This window comes from Trachypithecus francoisi, unplaced genomic scaffold (assembly GCF_009764315.1).
Source record: "Trachypithecus francoisi isolate TF-2019V2 unplaced genomic scaffold, Tfra_2.0 Lachesis_group17, whole genome shotgun sequence".
In the NCBI taxonomy this organism is placed as follows: domain Eukaryota; kingdom Metazoa; phylum Chordata; class Mammalia; order Primates; family Cercopithecidae; genus Trachypithecus; species Trachypithecus francoisi.
This window is the reverse complement of record NW_022681462.1, coordinates 36,904,385-36,922,097: the sequence shown is the minus strand read 5'-3', so window position 1 is coordinate 36,922,097 and position 17,713 is coordinate 36,904,385. Positions and strand designations below refer to the sequence as shown.

The window sequence follows — 17,713 nt, the reverse complement described above, 5'->3', positions numbered from 1 at the left end:
GAAGAATTATCCACCCTCCAGATGGATGACCTGGTCCAGTCAACCCTATTTTAGCGGAAACAACATCACACAGGGTTTGTTCATCCATTTATTTTTATAAAGAGACGTTCCTACACGAACTAAAATTCATCAGAAAGCCAAGACTAACAGCTCTGACCAAATCCAAATTCTATCTCTCCATCCTATAATAGTTTTCACTCAGCTGGGCACGGTGGCTTACACCTGTAATCCCAGTACTTTGGGAGGCCGAGGGGAGCGGATCACAAGGTCAGGAGATCGAGACCATCCTGGCTAACATGATGAAACCCCATCTCTACTAAAAATACAAAAAAATAGCCGGGCGTGGTGGCACGTACCTGTAGTCCCAGCTACTTGGGAGGCTGAGGCAGGAGAATCGCCTGAACCTGGGAGGCAGAGGTTGCAGTGAGCTGAGATTGCGCCACTGCATTCCAGCCTGGGAGACAGAGCAAGGCTCCATCTCAAAAAAAATTAGTTTTCACGCAGCCATGAGAGGATTTAAAGGGAACAATCTGATGAAAAGTCTCTCTCTACCTAAGAATTTGACCTTTCCACAGACTAGGCATGACACCAAGAGCAGACACCGAATGTAAAAAATATGCCTTTACAGTTTTTTGTCCAATTCTTCATGACAAAAATATCACTTAAAAAAATTTAAAGGCCAAATAAGTACTAGCAGAAAACATTTGCAACATATCCAACAGAAAAGGGCATAATTTCATCATATATTTCTTAAAGCTCAGTCAGATGAACCAATAGGAAAGGAGTCTGTAAGATGCAATAACTCAAGAAAAAAATATAAATAATCAACTTTAGAAGTGAAGCAAGGTTGGGTGCAGTGGCTCACACCAGTAATGCCTGTACTTCTCAAAGTCCTCAAAATTCTCCAACAGCCTTGAATCCCTGGGCTGACGGGATCCTCCCACCTCAGCCTCCCAAACAGCTAGGACCACAGACATTCATGCACCATCGTGCCCAGCTAAATTTTTTTTTTTGAGACGGAGTCTTGCTCTGTCGCCCAGGCTGGAGTGCAGTGGCCGGATCTCAGCTCACTGCAAGCTCCGCCTCCTGGGTTTACGCCATTCTCCTGCCTCAGCCTCCGGAGTAGCTGGGACTACAGGCGCCCGCCACCTCGCCCGGCTAGTTTTTTGTATTTTTAGTAGACGGGGTTTCACCATGTTAGCCAGGATGGTCTCGATCTCCCGACCTCGTGATCCGCCCATCTCGGCCTCCCAAAGTGCTGGGATTACAGGCTTGAGCCACTGCGCCCAGCCTAATTTTTTTTTTTAAACAGAGACAGGGTCTCGCTATGTTGCCAGGCTGGTTTCAAACTACTGGCCTCAAGGGACCCTGCCACTTTGGCCTCCCCAAGAGCTGGGATTAGAGGCATGAGCCACCGTGCCCAGCCTCTCACAATCTATACATTTTTTCCCCAGTAAGCCTGTGTTTACGATTATAATTTTTTAATCATGTTCTCGGTGAAGTAGAATTATTGTTTTCTTATTATACTTACCAACATTTAAAAATTGGCCAGGCGTGGTGGCTCACACCTGTAATCCCAGCACTTTGGGAGGCTGAGGCAGGTGGATCACAAGGTCAAGAGTTCAAGACCAGCCTGGCCAAGATGGTGAAACCCTGTCTCTACTAAAACTACAAAAATCAGCCAGGCACAGTGGCAGGCGCCTGTAATCCCAGCTACTCGGGAGGCTGAAGCAGGAGAATCGCCTGAACCCAGGCGGCAGAGGTTGCAGCGAGCTGAGATCCCATCACTACACTCCAGCCTGGACAACAGACTGAGACTCCGTCTCAAAAAAAAAAAAAAAAAAAAAAAAGAAAAGAAAATAGGACAACTTTGGTTTTCTGTCTTTTCCATTTCAGGGTTATGAGCATATGGGCAAGAGAAAGTCATTGATCAGCCAGCATGACAAACATCTATACCATTTAAAAAAAAAAAATACATCCGGCATGTTTCTTACTTGACACTGCAAGGCAACACAGACTTGGTCCCGCATTCCCTGGAAGTTACAGAGGCCATGAGCCAGAGGCTAGAAAAAGCCTCACCATTTGACAGCAGCCCAGTGAGCAAAGGAATGCTCTGCCTGTTGCAGAACAACTACTCAAGTAGAGTCCTTAGCAAGACTTGGTGTCTGAGGATCATCTGACTATACTCTATAAGAAGGCAGTAATTTCTATTTTGAGATGAAGGAGTTTCGCTCTTGTTGCCCAGGTTGGAGTGCAATGGCATGATATCGGCTCACTGCAACCTCCGCCTCCCAGGTTCAAGTGATTCTCCTGCCTCAGCCTCCCAAGTAGTTGGGATTACAGGCATGCACCACCACACCCGGCTAATTTTGTATTTTTAGTAGAGATGGGGTTTCTCCATGTTGGCCAAGCTGGTCTCGAACTCCTGACCTCAGGTGATCCTCCCACCTTGGCCTCCCAAAGTGCTGCGATTACAGGTATGAACCACCACGCCCGGCCAAAGGCAGTAATTCCTTGGCCAGTACACATACTATTTCCTGTCCCTCTCTTTTTTATTTTTTCTTGAAACAGAGTCTCACTCTGTTCCCCAGGCTGGAGTGCAGTGGCACGATCTTGGGTCACTATAACCTCTGCCTGCCGGATTCAAGTTGATTCTACCACCTCAGCCTGCCGAATAGGTGGGATTACAGGCTTGCACCACCATACCTGGCTAATTTTTATATTTTTAGTAGAGACAGGGTTCCGCCATGTTGGCCAGGCTGGCTGGAACTCCTGACCTCAGGCAATCCGCCTGCCTTGGCCTCCTAAAGTGCTGGGATTACAGGGGTGAGCCACTGTGCCCGGCCTTCTGGGTGTCCTTCTCTTCCTCAGTGTTCCCGTCTTGATCTTACCTGAAGAACAGCGTTGGCATAGTCATTGGCCTTTATGTTATTCAGTCCCACAATACCCGGCAGGTAAGTGGTACCATCATATGCCCGGGACAATTTGGCTTGCTTGTCCAAGTTTGCAATTTGCTGCTTTGTGAAAGTGGGCTTCAACACATACTGCAAAGCAAAAGAAAATGCTAAGTTGTTTAAGAGCTGAGTTCACAAGAAATGTCTACAAACAACAGCAATTTCTACAAAAACAAAGAACACTTTGGCCATGAACATCCCACCACACACAGAAAAAGTCTCAATCAGTAGGTATAAAGATTGAAGTAACACAGGGTAGATCCTCTCCCATGGCTAATCTATAAGGGAATCTCTGTGTCTAACCCAAAATCACTGAATCCCAGGTCTTTTCATAGACCTCAGGTCTGGTCAACTCATGAAAACTGACTGCCAGAAACTATTAAGTTCCTAAAGGCAGTCTAAGTCTCAGATAGAACCTCCTGGGAGCAGCACATGTACCTAGCTTTGGAGCAGGAGAGTTTCCTCCATTCTGGGTGAGACTGAGGATCTCCACGAGTCCCTGGTACTGGAAGAGCAGGATCAGACTCTTCTCAGGCAGGGTTACCAGAGTCATTATGTCACAGACTGGACAGAGGTCATCCCAAATTCACTTTGAAACACTGAACTGAGGCCAGTTTCTCCCTCTATAAATACTGTCCATACTTTTTTTTTTTAGACGGAGTTTCACTCTTGTTGCCCAGGCTAGAGTGCCATGGCAAGATCTCGGTTCACTGCAACCTCCCGCTCCCAGATTCAAGCAGTTCTCCCGCCTCAGCCTCCCCAGTAGCTGGGATTACAGGCATGTGTCACCATGCCAGGGTAATTTTGTATTTTTAGTAGAAATGGAGTCTCATCATGTTGGTCAGGCTGGTCTCAAACTCCTGACCTCAAATGACCCACCTGCCTCCGCCTCCCAAAGTGCTCGGATTACAAGTGTGAGCCTCTGCACTCAGCCTGTCCATAACTATTTTAATCTCAACTATTAATAATAGGCTTATAAAATTTTTACAAGTAGAAAAAGCAGTATTTCAAAGACTAAATACCACCATTTCCTTAAAAATAAACAGAACATGACCAACCTGGAGAACACAGTGAGACTCCATCTCTACAAAAAATTTAAAAAATGTATCTGGCCATGATGGTAATGCCTACAGTCCTAGCTACTTGGGAGGTTGAGGTGGGAGGCTGAGGTAGGAGGATCACTTGAACCCATGAGGTCAAGGCTGCAGTGAGCTGTGATGGCGCCACCGCACTCCAGCCTGGGCGACAGAGCGAGACTCCGTCTAAAAAACAAAAACAAAACAGAGCACTTGGCACCATGAATACGCCCCACGTGCTGAAAAGGAAAATAATAATCAAAAACCCAACACTAATCAAAGCCCAAGAGGACTTTCCATGCTCAGCACAGTGAGTGTCTCTTGGTACAGGTCACAAACTAGAGCCCAGAGATGAGACATCTGTGGCTGGATGCTCTGGTCCCATCATACCTTAAAAGCAGCCAGGAGCTGGTGTGCAGCTTGGTAAATATTGTCCTACACCAGGACCAATTTATATCCCTGCTTCAAAGTGTGGAAGAATAATTTCACAAAAACACTTTAAACCCCATCAGAATACACCCATATTTCTTCAGTCCTAGCCCTCAATGTTACAAGTAGAAATGACAGTTAAGTTATAGACTACAGGCTGCAATTATGAATTCTGACCTTACTCAGTTTCCCCAGTTCTTCCCAAAATGGAAAGCAGCCTCTCGATGCCCAAAAGGACTGAGATTCTTCCCTGTCCTCAGATGGGGCAGTCCCCTGGGAGCCCTGGGATGGCTCATTAAAGAATGGACCCCAAACCAACCCTCTTAGACACACACCGTGATATCCTCCAATGAGGAATCGATGATCTCATAGTTGTCTGGAAGGCAGTAAAACTTGAGGGTATGGAGGTTGAGGAAAACATGGTGGCTAAATTGGACACTGTGAATGTAGGCGTGAGACTTCAAACCTCGGCCTGTAGGGAAGGGTGAAAGGCTGTAATAGAAGGGCAGATACTAGAAGGCGCAGATCAGGTTTGCTTTTCCTTTCATTATTTTCTACCGGAACATGTTAACATCCGTGAAAAACAAATATTATGTCATTCATAAAATGAATCCTCCACATGAAGTTCTCTCATAAAAAAATTAGCAAGAAAGAATAGTACATTAGTTACTTCTTTCTCTAGATGGCATGAGACATTGATTGGGGAAACAAATTTCACTATTTTTTGCATATATTTGTAAAATACATATCATATATAAAATATATATAATCTCTCTATATATAACTATATATTCACATAGTTTCCTATATATATGAAACTAGAAATATCTATGCATATGTGTGTGCATAAATACACATATATGTAAACATATACATATCCTATGACAGTCCATCATCACTCAGTCCTGAATTTCCAAATGCCCATATTCAGGACAATGCTGTATCTATGTAACTTTTTTCATATTGCTACTCCTTTCTAGACTCTCTCTCCCCTAACCATTCAAACTCGTATGTCCTGCCAATTCAAGTCCCACCTCCACTCCTCCACGAACTCAACATCAACACTCCAGCTAACATTGATTTTTGCACATTGTAACTCCTACTGCACTTATTTTTACTCAGTGCCACGGTCCAGCAGTAATCTTTATGGTCTAACAGAACTCGCTGGTTGTTTCACATGTCAACCTTGACTCCTTAGCAGCTCCTACTTAGAGCAAAGAATATAGTTTTTATCTCCTGTTTTGAGACAGGGTCTTGCTATGTTAGCCAGGTGGGTCTTGAACTCTTGGCTTTAAACAATTCTCCTCAGCCTTCCAAAATGCTAGGATTACACGTGTAAGCCACTGTGCCCAGTTGTTTTTACCTCATTTGAATCCTCCACTATACTATGTACATGGCATCTGCTTGGTGTGAATGAGTTGAAATGATAAATTTTCAGGAAAAAAAAAGGCACAAAAAAAGTCCTTTGAGCTAAAAGATACTTCAAAAAAAAAAAAAAATTGTAGCCTAGGTAACATAATAAGGCCTTGTCTCCACAAAAAAAATAAAATAAAATATTTAGCCAGATAGCGGGGTGCAATGGCTCACATCTATAATCCCAGCACTTTGGGAGGTACAGGCAGGCACATTGCTTGAGCTCAGGAGTTTCAAGACTAGCCTGGGCAACAGAGTACAATCCCATCTTTTAAAAAAAATGTGGCTGGCCGGGCGCGGTGGCTCAAGCCTGTAATCCCAGCACTTTGGGAGGCCGAGACGGGTGGATCACGAGGTCAGGAGATCGAGACCATCCTGGCTAACACGGTGAAACCCCGTCTCTACTAAAAAATACAAAAAACTAGCCGGGCGACGTGGCGGCGCCTGTAGTCCAGCTGCTCGGGAGGCTGAGGCAGGAGAATGGCGTGAACCCGGGAGGCGGAGCTTGCAGTGAGCTGAGATCCGGCCACTGCACTCCAGCCTGGGCGACAGAGCGAGACTCCGCCTCAAAAAAAAAAAAAAAAAAAAAAAAAAAAAAAAAAAAAAAATGTGGCTGTGCGCTGTGGCTCACACCTGTAATCCCAGCACTTTGGGAGGCCAAAAAGTGTGGATCACTTAAGGTCAGGAGTCCAAGACCAGCCTGGCCAATATGGTGAAACCCTGTCTCTACCAAAAAATACTAAAATTAGCCAGGTGTGCATGCCTGTAATCCCAGCTACTCGGGAGGCTGAGGCAGAAGAATCGCTTGAACTTGGGAGTCAGAGGCTGCAGTGAGCCAAGATCACGTCACTGCACTACAGCCTGGGTGACAGAGTGAGACTCCATCTCTTAAAAAAAAAAATTAGGCTGGGGCAGTGGCTCATGCCTGTAATCCCAGCACTTTGGGAGGCCAAGACGGGTGGATTACATGAGGCCAGGAGCTCGAGACCAGCCTGGCCAACATGGTGAAACCCTGTCTCTACTAAAAGTACAAAAATTAGCCAGGCGTGGTGGCAGGCGCCTGTAATCTCAGCCACTCCAGAGGCTGAGGCAGGAAAATTGCTTGAACCCAGGAGGCGGAGGTTGCAGTGGGCCAACCTGGGCAACAAAGTGGGACTCTGTCTCAAAATGATTTTTAAAAATTAAAACTTAAAAAAATACATATATTACAGATTCGAGAACCCAGAGTCTTTGAGATTACAATCTTTCCTATGACTAGCTCTTTCTCCCTTTCAGATATATCCAGGTTCTCATCAGTCAGAGAACCTCTTATTGGTTTTCTAAGAATATTTCAATTTCCTGGGAACAAATAGAAATTATTAGATATGATTCCTGAGAACAGCTTACTTTCTTAAAAAAAAAAAAAAAAAAAGTCCCTCTGGAGCAGAACTGCAGCTAGCTTGAAAAACTTAGGTTTATAATTCCTAACATTCATTTACCTTGAAAGTACTTGCCACACACCAGACAGGCGTAAGCATTGATGTGAGAGAGGGAGATAGAACACAGTTTCTCAAAGTCAAAGTCCAGCACACTCCTAAGGAAACAAAACAGAAAAAAATAAATAGGATGGACATGTAGGAAGGCACTCAAATGAAGCAGTGTTGGCTCTATGACCCATGATACCACACAACATCCTTCAGAAAACAGTTCCCAGCCATATATACACCATGGGGGACACTGATGATTCCTCACCTCCACCCGCCATGCTCCAAAGCACTGTTGAGGTGTCTCCACCAGACACACAATAACCAGGAGCATCTCTCTCATTACTGTTTGTAACCAGTTCAGGACTTCCCATTGCAGTCACTTTCTCTAGAGGGAAAGCTACAAGTCAGACTAAGGTTAACAGTACCCCAACAGCATTCTGGAGGTGGAGAGGACATAAAAAGGGTGAAAATATCCTTGCATAAAAGAAAAACATATCACTTAAGCCCAGGAGTTTGTGGCTACAGTGAGCTCTGATCCACCACTGCACTCCAGACTGGGATACAGAGTGGGATCCTCTCCTAAAAACAAATAATACTAATTCATTTTTTAAAAATGTATTTTTATCCATAGAAACAAATGAAAAGCCTGAAGAATTTTAAAAACTACAAATAGACCTATTTATTCAAGTGCAAAGTGAGTACTGGGCAGTAGGGAACAAAAATCTCCACTGAATCCACAAAGAGATTTATTCTGAAATAGTAACTATTAATTAACTGATAATGATCCCAAAGAGCTATGGTATCTAATTTATTAGAGGCCACTAGACAAAGTGGCTATTGACAATTAAATTTAAAATACAGCTGTCCCTCAGCAGCCACAAGACACTGGTTCTAGGACACCTTCAGATACCAAAATTCAGAATGTTCAAGCCCCTTACAGTTGGCCCTTTGTATCTTCAGGTTCCATATTCTGATACTGAGGCTGACTGTAATTCCATTAAATAAAATTTAAAATTCAGTTCTTCAACTGCAGGAGCTACTGAAGCCACACGTAGCTCATACCTACCATAATGAACAGCCCTTATAAATTTTTTGGTTTTTTTTTTTTTTTGAGATAGGGTCTCACTTTGTCATCCAGGCTGAAGTGCAGTGGCACAATTTCAGCTCACTACAGCCTCAACCTCCTAGGTTCAAGCAATCCGCCTGCTTCAGCCCCCCAAGAAGCTGGGACTACAGGAGTGCACCACCACACCTGGCTAATTTTTTGTGTTTTTTGTAGAGATGAAGTTTTGCCACGTTGCCCAGGATGCTCAAACTCCTGAGCTCAAGCAATCTGCCTGCCTCAGCCTCCCAAAGTGCTGGGATTACAGGCACGAGCCAGAGAACCCAGTCATAACTTTTTTTTGTTAAGTTTTTTTAAAAGATGGGTCTTGTTGGCCGGGCACGGTGGCTCACGCCTGTAAACCCAGCACTTTGGGAGGCCAAGGCGGGTGGATCACCTGACATCAGGAGTTCAAGACCAGCCTGGCCAACATGAAGAAATCCCATCTCTTCTAAAAGAAAATACAAAAATTAGCTGGGTATGGTGGCAGGCACCTGTAATCCCAGCTACTCAGGAAGCTGAGGCAGGAGAATCGCTTGAACCTGGAAGACAAAGGTTGCTGTAAGCCAAGATCATGCCATTGCCCTCCAGCCTGGGGTACAAAAGTGAAACTCCGTCTCAAAAAAAAAAAAAAAAAAAGATGGGTCTCGTTATGTTGACCAGGCTGGTCTCAAATTTCTGGCCTCAAGTGATCCTCCTGCCTTGGCCTGCCAAATGGCTGAGATTACAGGTGTGGGCCACCATACCCAGCTCTTACAAGAGTAATTATATTATTGTAGAACATTCCCCTACAATATAGGTTGAAAAACATTCTACAAGCCACCTGGGAATCAGAGAAAAGAATGCTATGACGAGGTAAACTACCTCAGCTTTCAAACAAATGTCTGTGTTTTTTTCTGCTGAATCCCAGGCACCCAAAAGAGTATCCAGTACATACTAGATACTCCATAAATATTTCAGTGTGCTACTGTTATTTTAGGATACTATGCATCCTGTTATCCCAACATACAAATGCAAAATAAGCTGAAAGCTCTTTAACAACATGTGTTCTAGCACTTACAATCAAAGAATAAAGAGTAACATAGCAAGAAGCACAACTCTCTAGACAGGTTTAAAGGAAGTAAAATTTGGGGGGAATGGGGAGGGATAGCATTAGGAGATATACCTAATGTAAATGACCAGTTAATGGGTGCAGCACACCAACATGACATATGTATATATATGTAACAAACCTGCACACTGTGCACATGTACCCTAGAACTTAAAAGTATAATAAAAAATAAATAAATAAAAAAGCTTAAAAAAAAAAAAGAAGTAAAATTTGGGAAAGTGTTGTCCAATGTACAGTCAAAAAACTTTCTGCATAGATTCCATTGTTCTTGTGCTATCCTCAGCATCCCTGTCCTACTGACCTATTAATGGTGTCCAGGTATGGGCAGTGGCGGCTCCTCCGGTCCTCAGAATCCACTCGGCCATTCTTTGCTGAAAGAAAAACCATCACAGGCTTTGAAAATGGGAAACCTATACTCAGGGCCAACTAGCAGTACAAAAAGAAACAGAATTGGGAAAAACTAATCAAGATGAGTTCCTGTTGTTTGGGTGGCAACATCGAAAAACAAGTCCACTAGCTGGGCGTCGTAGCTCACACCTATAATCCCAGCACTCTGGGAAGCCGAGATGGGCGGATCACTTGAGGTCAAGAGTTTGAGACCAGCCTGGCCAACATGGTGAAACCCCATCTCTACTAAAAATACAAAAATTAGCCAGGCATGATGGTGGGCGCCTGTAATCCCAGCTACCTGGGGGGTTGAGGCAGGAGAATCGCTTGAACCTGGGAGAAGAAGGTTGCAGGGGGCCGAGATCGCGCCACTGCACTCCAGTCTGGGCGACGAGCAAAACTCTGTCTCAAAAAAAAAAAAAAGAAACGAAAAAAGTCCACTAATAGAACAAGCCACAAAGTAGGAGAATACATTTGGTATACATAAAATCAACACAAGATCTGTTTGCATTTAACATAAAGAAATCCCGCCCCTCTTTTCCTTTCTCCACCATCGTGGTGTGTTCTTGCCTCCACTTCTCACCATGTCTTCTCACAAGACTTTCAGGATTAAGCGATTCCTGGCCAAGAAACAAAAGCAAAATCGTCCCATTCCCCAGTGGATTTGGATGAAAACTGGAAATAAAATAAGGTACAACTCCAAAAGGAGACATTGGAGAAGAACCAAGCTGGGTCTATAAGGAATTACACGAGATAGCACATATATTTGTGCTGTCTGAAGGTCACCATCACATTACCATATCAAACTGAAAATGTCACCACTCTCTGGAGAGTTCGACATATTTTCCTCTCTGAATCGATTATGAATGCGTTGGTTGGCTGGGTTTAGTAATAAATATGTGAGGCCTTTCATTTCAAAAAAAAAAAAAGAATTCCCATAAAGCATGAAAAATATGAAATGTCACAAGCACTACAATAAACTAATTGTAATACAAATGTACTACTATATAGTTGTGTATTTGTTTTGTTTTGTTTTGTTTTTTGAGACAGAGTCTCGCTCTGTCACCCAGGCTAGAGTGCAATGGCGCGATCTCGGCTCACAGCAACCTCCACCTCCCAGATTCAAGCAATTCTCCTGCCTCAGCCTCCCGAGTAGCTAGGACTACAGGCGCACACCACCACACCCAGCTAATTTTCATGCTTTTAAGAGATGGGGTTTCAACATGTTGGCCAGGCTGGTCTCGAACTCCTGACCTCGTGATCCACCTGCCTCGGCCTCCCAAAGTGCTGGGATTACAGCTGTGAGCCACTGCGCCCGGTCACAAATGTACTACATAGTTTAAAGAGTGGCTGGGTGGGTGGCTCATGCCTGTAATCCCAACATTCTGGGAGGCAGATGCAGGCAGCTCACCTGAGGTCAGGAGTTCGAGGCCAGCCTGACCAATATAATGAAACTCCGTTTCTACTAAAAATACAAAAATTAGCCAGGTGTGGTGGCCTGTAATCCCAGCTGCTTGGGAGGCTGAGACAGGAGAATCGCTTGAACCCGGAAGGCAGAGGTTGCAGTGAGCTGAAATCATGCCATTGCACTCCAGCCTGGACAACAAGAGTGAAACTGTCTCAAAAAAAAAAAAAGAAGAATGTACATGTGTATCTATAAATCTACCACTTGTCAAAAACTTAAGGGGGTCTCAGATCTTACCCTACTTGCAAGCTAACAAGTTAGCCTGTCACAGTTTTACGAATGCTGATGGAAAGCATGTGACTACCTGGCCTGAAATGAAGGGCAATTTATTACAGTAATGACAGTAGCCAGAATATAGCATTGGTATCAGTTTCCCAAGTGAATTTCCACAAGGCAAAGTGAGAAGAACCCATGCACACAGTGAGTTGCCTTACAGGAGAGTAACCCTGAGCTTAGAGAATCTGAACCATTAACCATTTTTTTAAACTAGGTCTCACTCTGTTGCCTATCCTAGTCTTGAACTCCACCTCATCCTATAGAGTAGCTGCGATTACAAGTGTGAGCCACCACACCCTGCTCCAAATCTTTTATAACGGATTGTGCCCTTGTCTCCTCCTTGTTTTGTAGAGAGACACCATTTCTATCTTCCAAGGCTGCCCACTACACGAACATCCTTAACGAGAGCCTAGGAGCAAAGGCAGTCAGGCAATGATCCCAGTATGTGCACAAACTCAAGAGACTAATGGAGAATTGTCTCCAGACTTTATTCAGCTTAAAAAGTGCTACATAATTCATACTTTAGTACAGGTGCCTATTGCTCAGGCATTCTGAATATCTTGATTACAGAAATTACAAGACCTTAGAGGTTTTGTAAAAACTGAAGGAAAGCCGTGCACAGTGGCTCACGCCTGTAATCCCAGCACTTTGAGAGGCCGAGGCGAGTGGAAAACTTGAGCCCAGGAGTTCGAGACCAGCCTAGGCAACATAGCAAGACTTGCCTCTATTTTAAAACGAAAAAAAAAAAATTCTTTTTTAAAATGGAAGGAAGTAACACTTGTAAAATCAGCACTGAGCCCCCACATCAGGCATTCGATGACAGGAAGCTGCTGTTGTTATGACTATTGTAGTTAGAAATGCCATACGGTTGGCCGGGCACGGTGGCTCATGCCTGTAATCCCAGTACTTTGGGAGGCCGAGGCGGGAGGATCACGAGGTCAGGAGATCAAGACCATCCTGGCTAACACGGTGAAAGCTCTTCTCTACTAAAAATACAAAAAATTCGCCAGGCGTGGTGTCGGGCACCTGTAATCCCAGCTACTTGGGAGGCTGAGGTAGGAGAATCGTTTGAACCCGTGAGGCAGAGGTTGCAGGAGCCGAGATCGCGCCACTGCACTCCATCCTGGGTGACAGAGTGAGACTCCATCTCAAAAAAAAAAAAAAGAAAAAAAGAAAAAGAAATACTATACGGTTGAGATAAACACTGTCTTCATCAGAACAAGCCGAACAGCAGAACCGTAGAGTCTGGATCCCTCCTCTTCTCCACCCCAACCCCACCCCTCCCCCGCCAACCCCACCCCTCCCCCGCCAAACCGGGCGCAGGGGCCTGGCGGAAAATTAGAGAGACAAGAAAAAAGGACGTGAAAAAAAGAGGCTCTCGCGCCTAGCCCGGCCCGGCCCCGCGCACCTCGCACCTCCCGCTCAGGCTCCGAGTCCTCATCGACCTCGCGCTCCCGCTTCACCCGCACAAACGGGACAACAAAAGCCGGGGCCTCGCGCGCGCTCGCCGGCTCGACCTCCCGCTTCACGCGCACAGGACTGCCCCGGGAGCCTGCCGCCTCAGGCTCCCGCTCCCGATCTCGCTCCCGCTTGACGCGACCGGAGCTGCCCCGCGACTCGGACTCTCGCTTCCCGCGGGTGGAACCGCGAGGCTCCCGCTTAGACCTGCCGGACATCGCCACTATCGGCAGAGTCTTCCAGCGGAGGCGCCAGGCACGCTCGAGCGCGCGGCACGCGGCCAATCAGGAGAGGGGCTGGTAGCGAGCCGCGAACGCTCTACGAGTCGCCACTGGGGACAAATCACGCTGCAGGAAATTTGTGGGCGGTGCTGTTCTTGCAGCGGCTTCCCCGCCCCGAGAACCTTGTGTGGGCCTACTGTCGTTTACAGTTTACTGAGACAGGAACCTTTACTGGCGACAGTTTTCTGGATAAAAGTTGTCAGGCCGGGCGCGGTGGCTCACGCCTGTAATCCCAGCACTTTGGGAGGCCGAGGCGAGTGGATCACCTGAGGTCAGGAGTTCAAGACCAGCATGACCAACATGGAGAAACCCCACCTCTACTAAAAATACAAAATTAGCCGGACGTTGTGGCGCATGCCTGTAGTCCCAGCTACTTGGGAGGCTGAGGCAGGAGAATCGCTTGAACCCGGGAGGCGGAGGCGGAGGTTGCAGTGAGCCAAGATTGCGCCATTGCACTCCAGCCTAGGCAACAAGAGCGAAACTCCGTCTCAAAATGAAATAATAAAAGAAAAAGAAGCTGTCATTCGGCCCCAGATTTGTGCCTCGAAACCACCATCGCGAGGTCGTTTCCCACAGTCTCCGCGGCTTGGAGGCTGACAATCCTGCGCAGGAAAACTAGGCGACATTCCCAAATCATCCCCTTGACGGCCCTAATTCTACTGTTAGAGGGTTCTTGGTACCATGTAAACGCAAATGCCCGGTAGAAGCGGATTTACCATGAAGCTAATAAAGCTATAACCTCAGGACCTGCCTTGAACTTGTTTGTTTGTTTGAACTGTTCCATTGAGGTATAATTGACATACAACAAACTACATGTTTAAAGTGTGGAATTTAGGCCAGGCGCTGTGGCTCACGCCTGTAATTCCAGCACTTTGGGAGGCCGAGGCGGGCGGATCACCTGAGGTCAGGATTCGAGACCAGCCTGGCCAACATGGCGAAACCCCGTCTCTACTAAAAATACAGAAATTAGCCGCAGTGGCACGAGCCTGTTATCCCAGCTACTCAGGAGGCTGAGGCAGGAGAATCGCTTGAACCCGGGAGACGGAGGTTGCAGTGAGCCAAGATCGCGCCATTGCACTCCAGCCCGGGCAACAAGAGTGAAACTCCGTCTTACAACACAACACAACACAGCAATTTACTGAATTCTGACTTGAGGTATGTGTCAGAGGCGTTCGAACCAGACCAACTCCATTGAAGGTTAGAAAAATGAGGCTGGGACTTGACAGGCTGCATTCCTAGGAAGTTAGATATTCCTAGCCTCTAGATGTCTCTGGTTAAGGGAACAGAGAGATAATGTTTACTAAACAGATCCAGACTTGGGAGTGTCCTAATATCCCAATAACTGGAGAATAAGGCATTCCTAATTTTGCTTTAAAGATAATATTGCTTCTTGCAAAATATAGTAATTAATAAAATTAATCCTTTATCACAAACCCTTGTAGGAGAGCACATCTCCCCATAATCTTTTTATCCTATATATAAACAAGTATTGTAGCCAGGATGGACACGTTCCTCCTCTTTCAGAACGCCCTGCTCTGTCTATGGAGTAGCTGTACTTTCATTATTTTGTTTTTTTTGTTTGTTTGTTTGTTTTGTTTTTTTTGAGGCGGAGTCTCGCTCTGTCCCCCGGACTGGAGTGCAGTGGCCAGATCTCAGCTCACTGCAAGCTCCGCCTCCCGGGTATACGCCATTCTCCTGCCTCAGGCTCCTGAGTAGCTGGGACTACAGGCGCCCGCCACCTCGCCCGGCTAGTTTTTGTATTTTTAGTAGAGACGGGGTTTCACCGTGTTAGCCAGGATGGTCTCGATCTCCTGACCTCATGATCCGCCCGTCTCGGCCTCCCAAAGTGCTGGGATTACAGGCTTGAGCCACCGCGCCCGGCCTGTATTTTTTTTTTGAGACAGTCTCACTCTGTCACCCAAGTTGGAGTGCAGTGGCGAGATCTCGGCTCACTGCAATCTCCACCTCCTGGGTTCAAGTGATTCTCCTGCCTCAGACTCCTGAGTAGCTGGGATTACAGGCACCTGCCACCACACCCAGCTAATTTTTGTATTTTTAGTAGGCACGAAGTTTCACCATGTTGGCCAGGCTGGTCTCGGACTGCTGACCTCAAGTGATCCGCCCGCCTCTGCCTTCCAAAGTGCAGGGATTACAAGCATAAGCCGCGGCACCTGGCTACTTTACTGTCTTAATAAACTTGGTTTTACTTTGTACTGCGGACTCACCCTGAATTCTTTCTTGCACGAGATCCAAGAACCCTCCGTTAGGGTCTGAATCTGGATCCTTTCTTGTAATATATACACCCATGAAGCCATCACCACAATCAAGAGAACGGATCTGGGCCCAGCATGGTGGCTCACACCTATAATCCCAGCACTTTGGGAGGCCTGAGGCAAGAGGATCACTTGAGGTCAGGAGTTCAAGACTAGCCTTGGCAACATAGACCACATCTCCACAAAAAAAATTTAAAAATTAGCTGGGCATGGTGGTGTGCTATTCAGGAGGCTGAGGCAGGAGGATTATTTGGGCCTGAGAGGTGGAGGCTGCAGTGAGTAGTGATTGCGCCACTACAATCCAATCTATGCGACAGAGATCCTGCCTCAAAAAAAAAAAAAAAATTTAAAGAATCTACCCAGCCCCAAAGATAACCTCTTCCTCCCAGAGAACCCCCACAAAAATCAACTGATCTCTCAGTCACTATAGATTAGTTTGCACTTCCTAGCATCTTTTTTTTTTCTTTTTTTGAGACGGAGTCTTGCTGTGTCGCCCAGGCTGAAGTGCAGTGGCGAGATCTCTGCTCACTGCAAGCTCCGCCTCCCAGGTTCACCCCATTCTCCCGCCTCAGCCTCCGAGTAGCTGGGACTACAGGCGCCCGCCACCACGCCCGGCTAGTTTTTTGTATTTTTTTAAGTAGAGACGGGGTTTCACCAAGTTAGCCAGGATGGTCTTGATCTCCTGACCTCGTGATCCACCCGCCTCGGCCTCCCAAAGTGCTGGGATTACAGGCTTGAGCCACCGCGCCCGGCCGCCTAGAGTCTTCTATAAATGGAATCATACAGAGTCCCTGGCCTCTTTCACTGGGCATATTTACTTTATGATCCATCTACGTTGGTGAGCTACAGAGCTTCCCTTGGATTGCTCAGTAATACTCCATCGTGTGGCTGGACCACCATTGGTCCCTGTTTTTTGTTTTGTGTGTGTGTGTGTGTGTGGTGTGTGTGTGTGTGTGTGTGTGTGTGTTTGAGATGGAGGTTGGACTGCAGTGGCTCCATCTCAGCTCACTGCAACCTCCGCCTCCCAGGTTCAAGCGATTCTCCTGCCTCAGCCTCCCAAGTAGCTGGGATTACAGGCGCCGGCCATCAAGCCCAGCGAATTTTTTATATTTTTAGTAGAGACGGGGTTTCGCCATTTCAGCCAGGCTAGTCTCAAACTCCTGACCTCGTGATCCGACCGCCTGAGCCTCCGAAAGTGCTGGGATTACAGGCGTGAGCCACCGCACCCGGCTCTTTCTTTCTTTCTTTTTAAATGTATTTTTTTCTCATAGAGAGGATGTCTCACTGTGTTGCCCAGGCTGGTCTCAAATTTCTGGCTCCAGCCATACTCCCACTTCGGCATCCCAAAGTTTTGGAATTACAGGCATGAGCCCCCACACCCAGCCGTTTGTCCCTGTCCTAATCATGAATTCCTGATTTTGACTTTTGTAAAAGGACTTGAGAATTTTACACGCTGTGACGTGAACCCAGTGGTCAGAAAAAAAATAGAAAAAAAAAGGGCTGAGCGCGGTGGCTCATGCCTACAATTCCAACACTTTGGGAGGCCGAGGCAGGCGGATCACCTGAGGTCAGGAGTTCGAGACCAGCCTGGCCAACATGGTGAACCCTCATCTCTACTAAAAATACAAAAATTAGCCAGGCCTGGAGGCACGGGCTACTCCGGAGGCTGAAGCAGGAGAATCGCTTGAATCCGGGAGGCGGAGGTTGCAGTGGGCCGAGATCGCGCCAATGCACTCCAGCCTGAGCAACAGAGTGAAGACTCCTTCTCAAAAAAAACAAAAGGAAAACTAAGTAAACAAGAAAATAATACACCCGTAGGTCCCTCAAAAACCCTGGGTCATCCCGCGGGGACAGTTAAGCCGTCGGTGCGGAGGATACAAGGCAAGCCAGGCCAGGAGAGCCTTCGTCGAGCCTGCGGCCTGGCCGCCGCTGTGTGAACTGCCTGAGCATTTCAAGGCCTCACAATCTATTTGCGGTAGGTGCTCTAGGTGTTCCCATTTACTAATGAGGAAACTGAGGCGT

General features: G+C 46.5%; 2 protein-coding genes across 5 annotated transcripts in view; one reads left to right on the top strand and one right to left on the bottom strand.

Moving 5' to 3' along the window:
• USP39 (ubiquitin specific peptidase 39) overlaps nucleotides 1-17,713 on the bottom strand; it is a 47,650-nt gene that overhangs the window by 20,992 nt on the left and 8,945 nt on the right. For 3 of the 4 annotated variants that reach the window (XM_033175304.1, XM_033175305.1, XM_033175306.1), the window contains exons 1-5: nucleotides 13,088-13,454; nucleotides 9,853-9,922; nucleotides 7,351-7,445; nucleotides 4,795-4,931; nucleotides 2,892-3,044 (exon numbers count right to left, since the gene is read on the bottom strand). In XM_033175304.1, the coding sequence (XP_033031195.1) occupies nucleotides 2,892-3,044; nucleotides 4,795-4,931; nucleotides 7,351-7,445; nucleotides 9,853-9,922; nucleotides 13,088-13,355 (723 nt within the window). In that variant the 5' untranslated portion in view covers nucleotides 13,356-13,454. Of the gene's footprint in view, nucleotides 1-2,891; nucleotides 3,045-4,794; nucleotides 4,932-7,350; nucleotides 7,446-9,852; nucleotides 9,923-13,087; nucleotides 13,455-17,713 lie in introns of those variants that run through there. The other variant, XM_033175307.1, reaches the window with a different exon arrangement.
• Nucleotides 10,471-10,838, top strand: LOC117062140 (60S ribosomal protein L39-like). The gene has a single exon (XM_033175324.1). It carries the CDS (start codon nucleotides 10,523-10,525, stop codon nucleotides 10,676-10,678), a length of 156 nt encoding a protein of 51 aa, XP_033031215.1. The 5' UTR covers nucleotides 10,471-10,522; the 3' UTR covers nucleotides 10,679-10,838.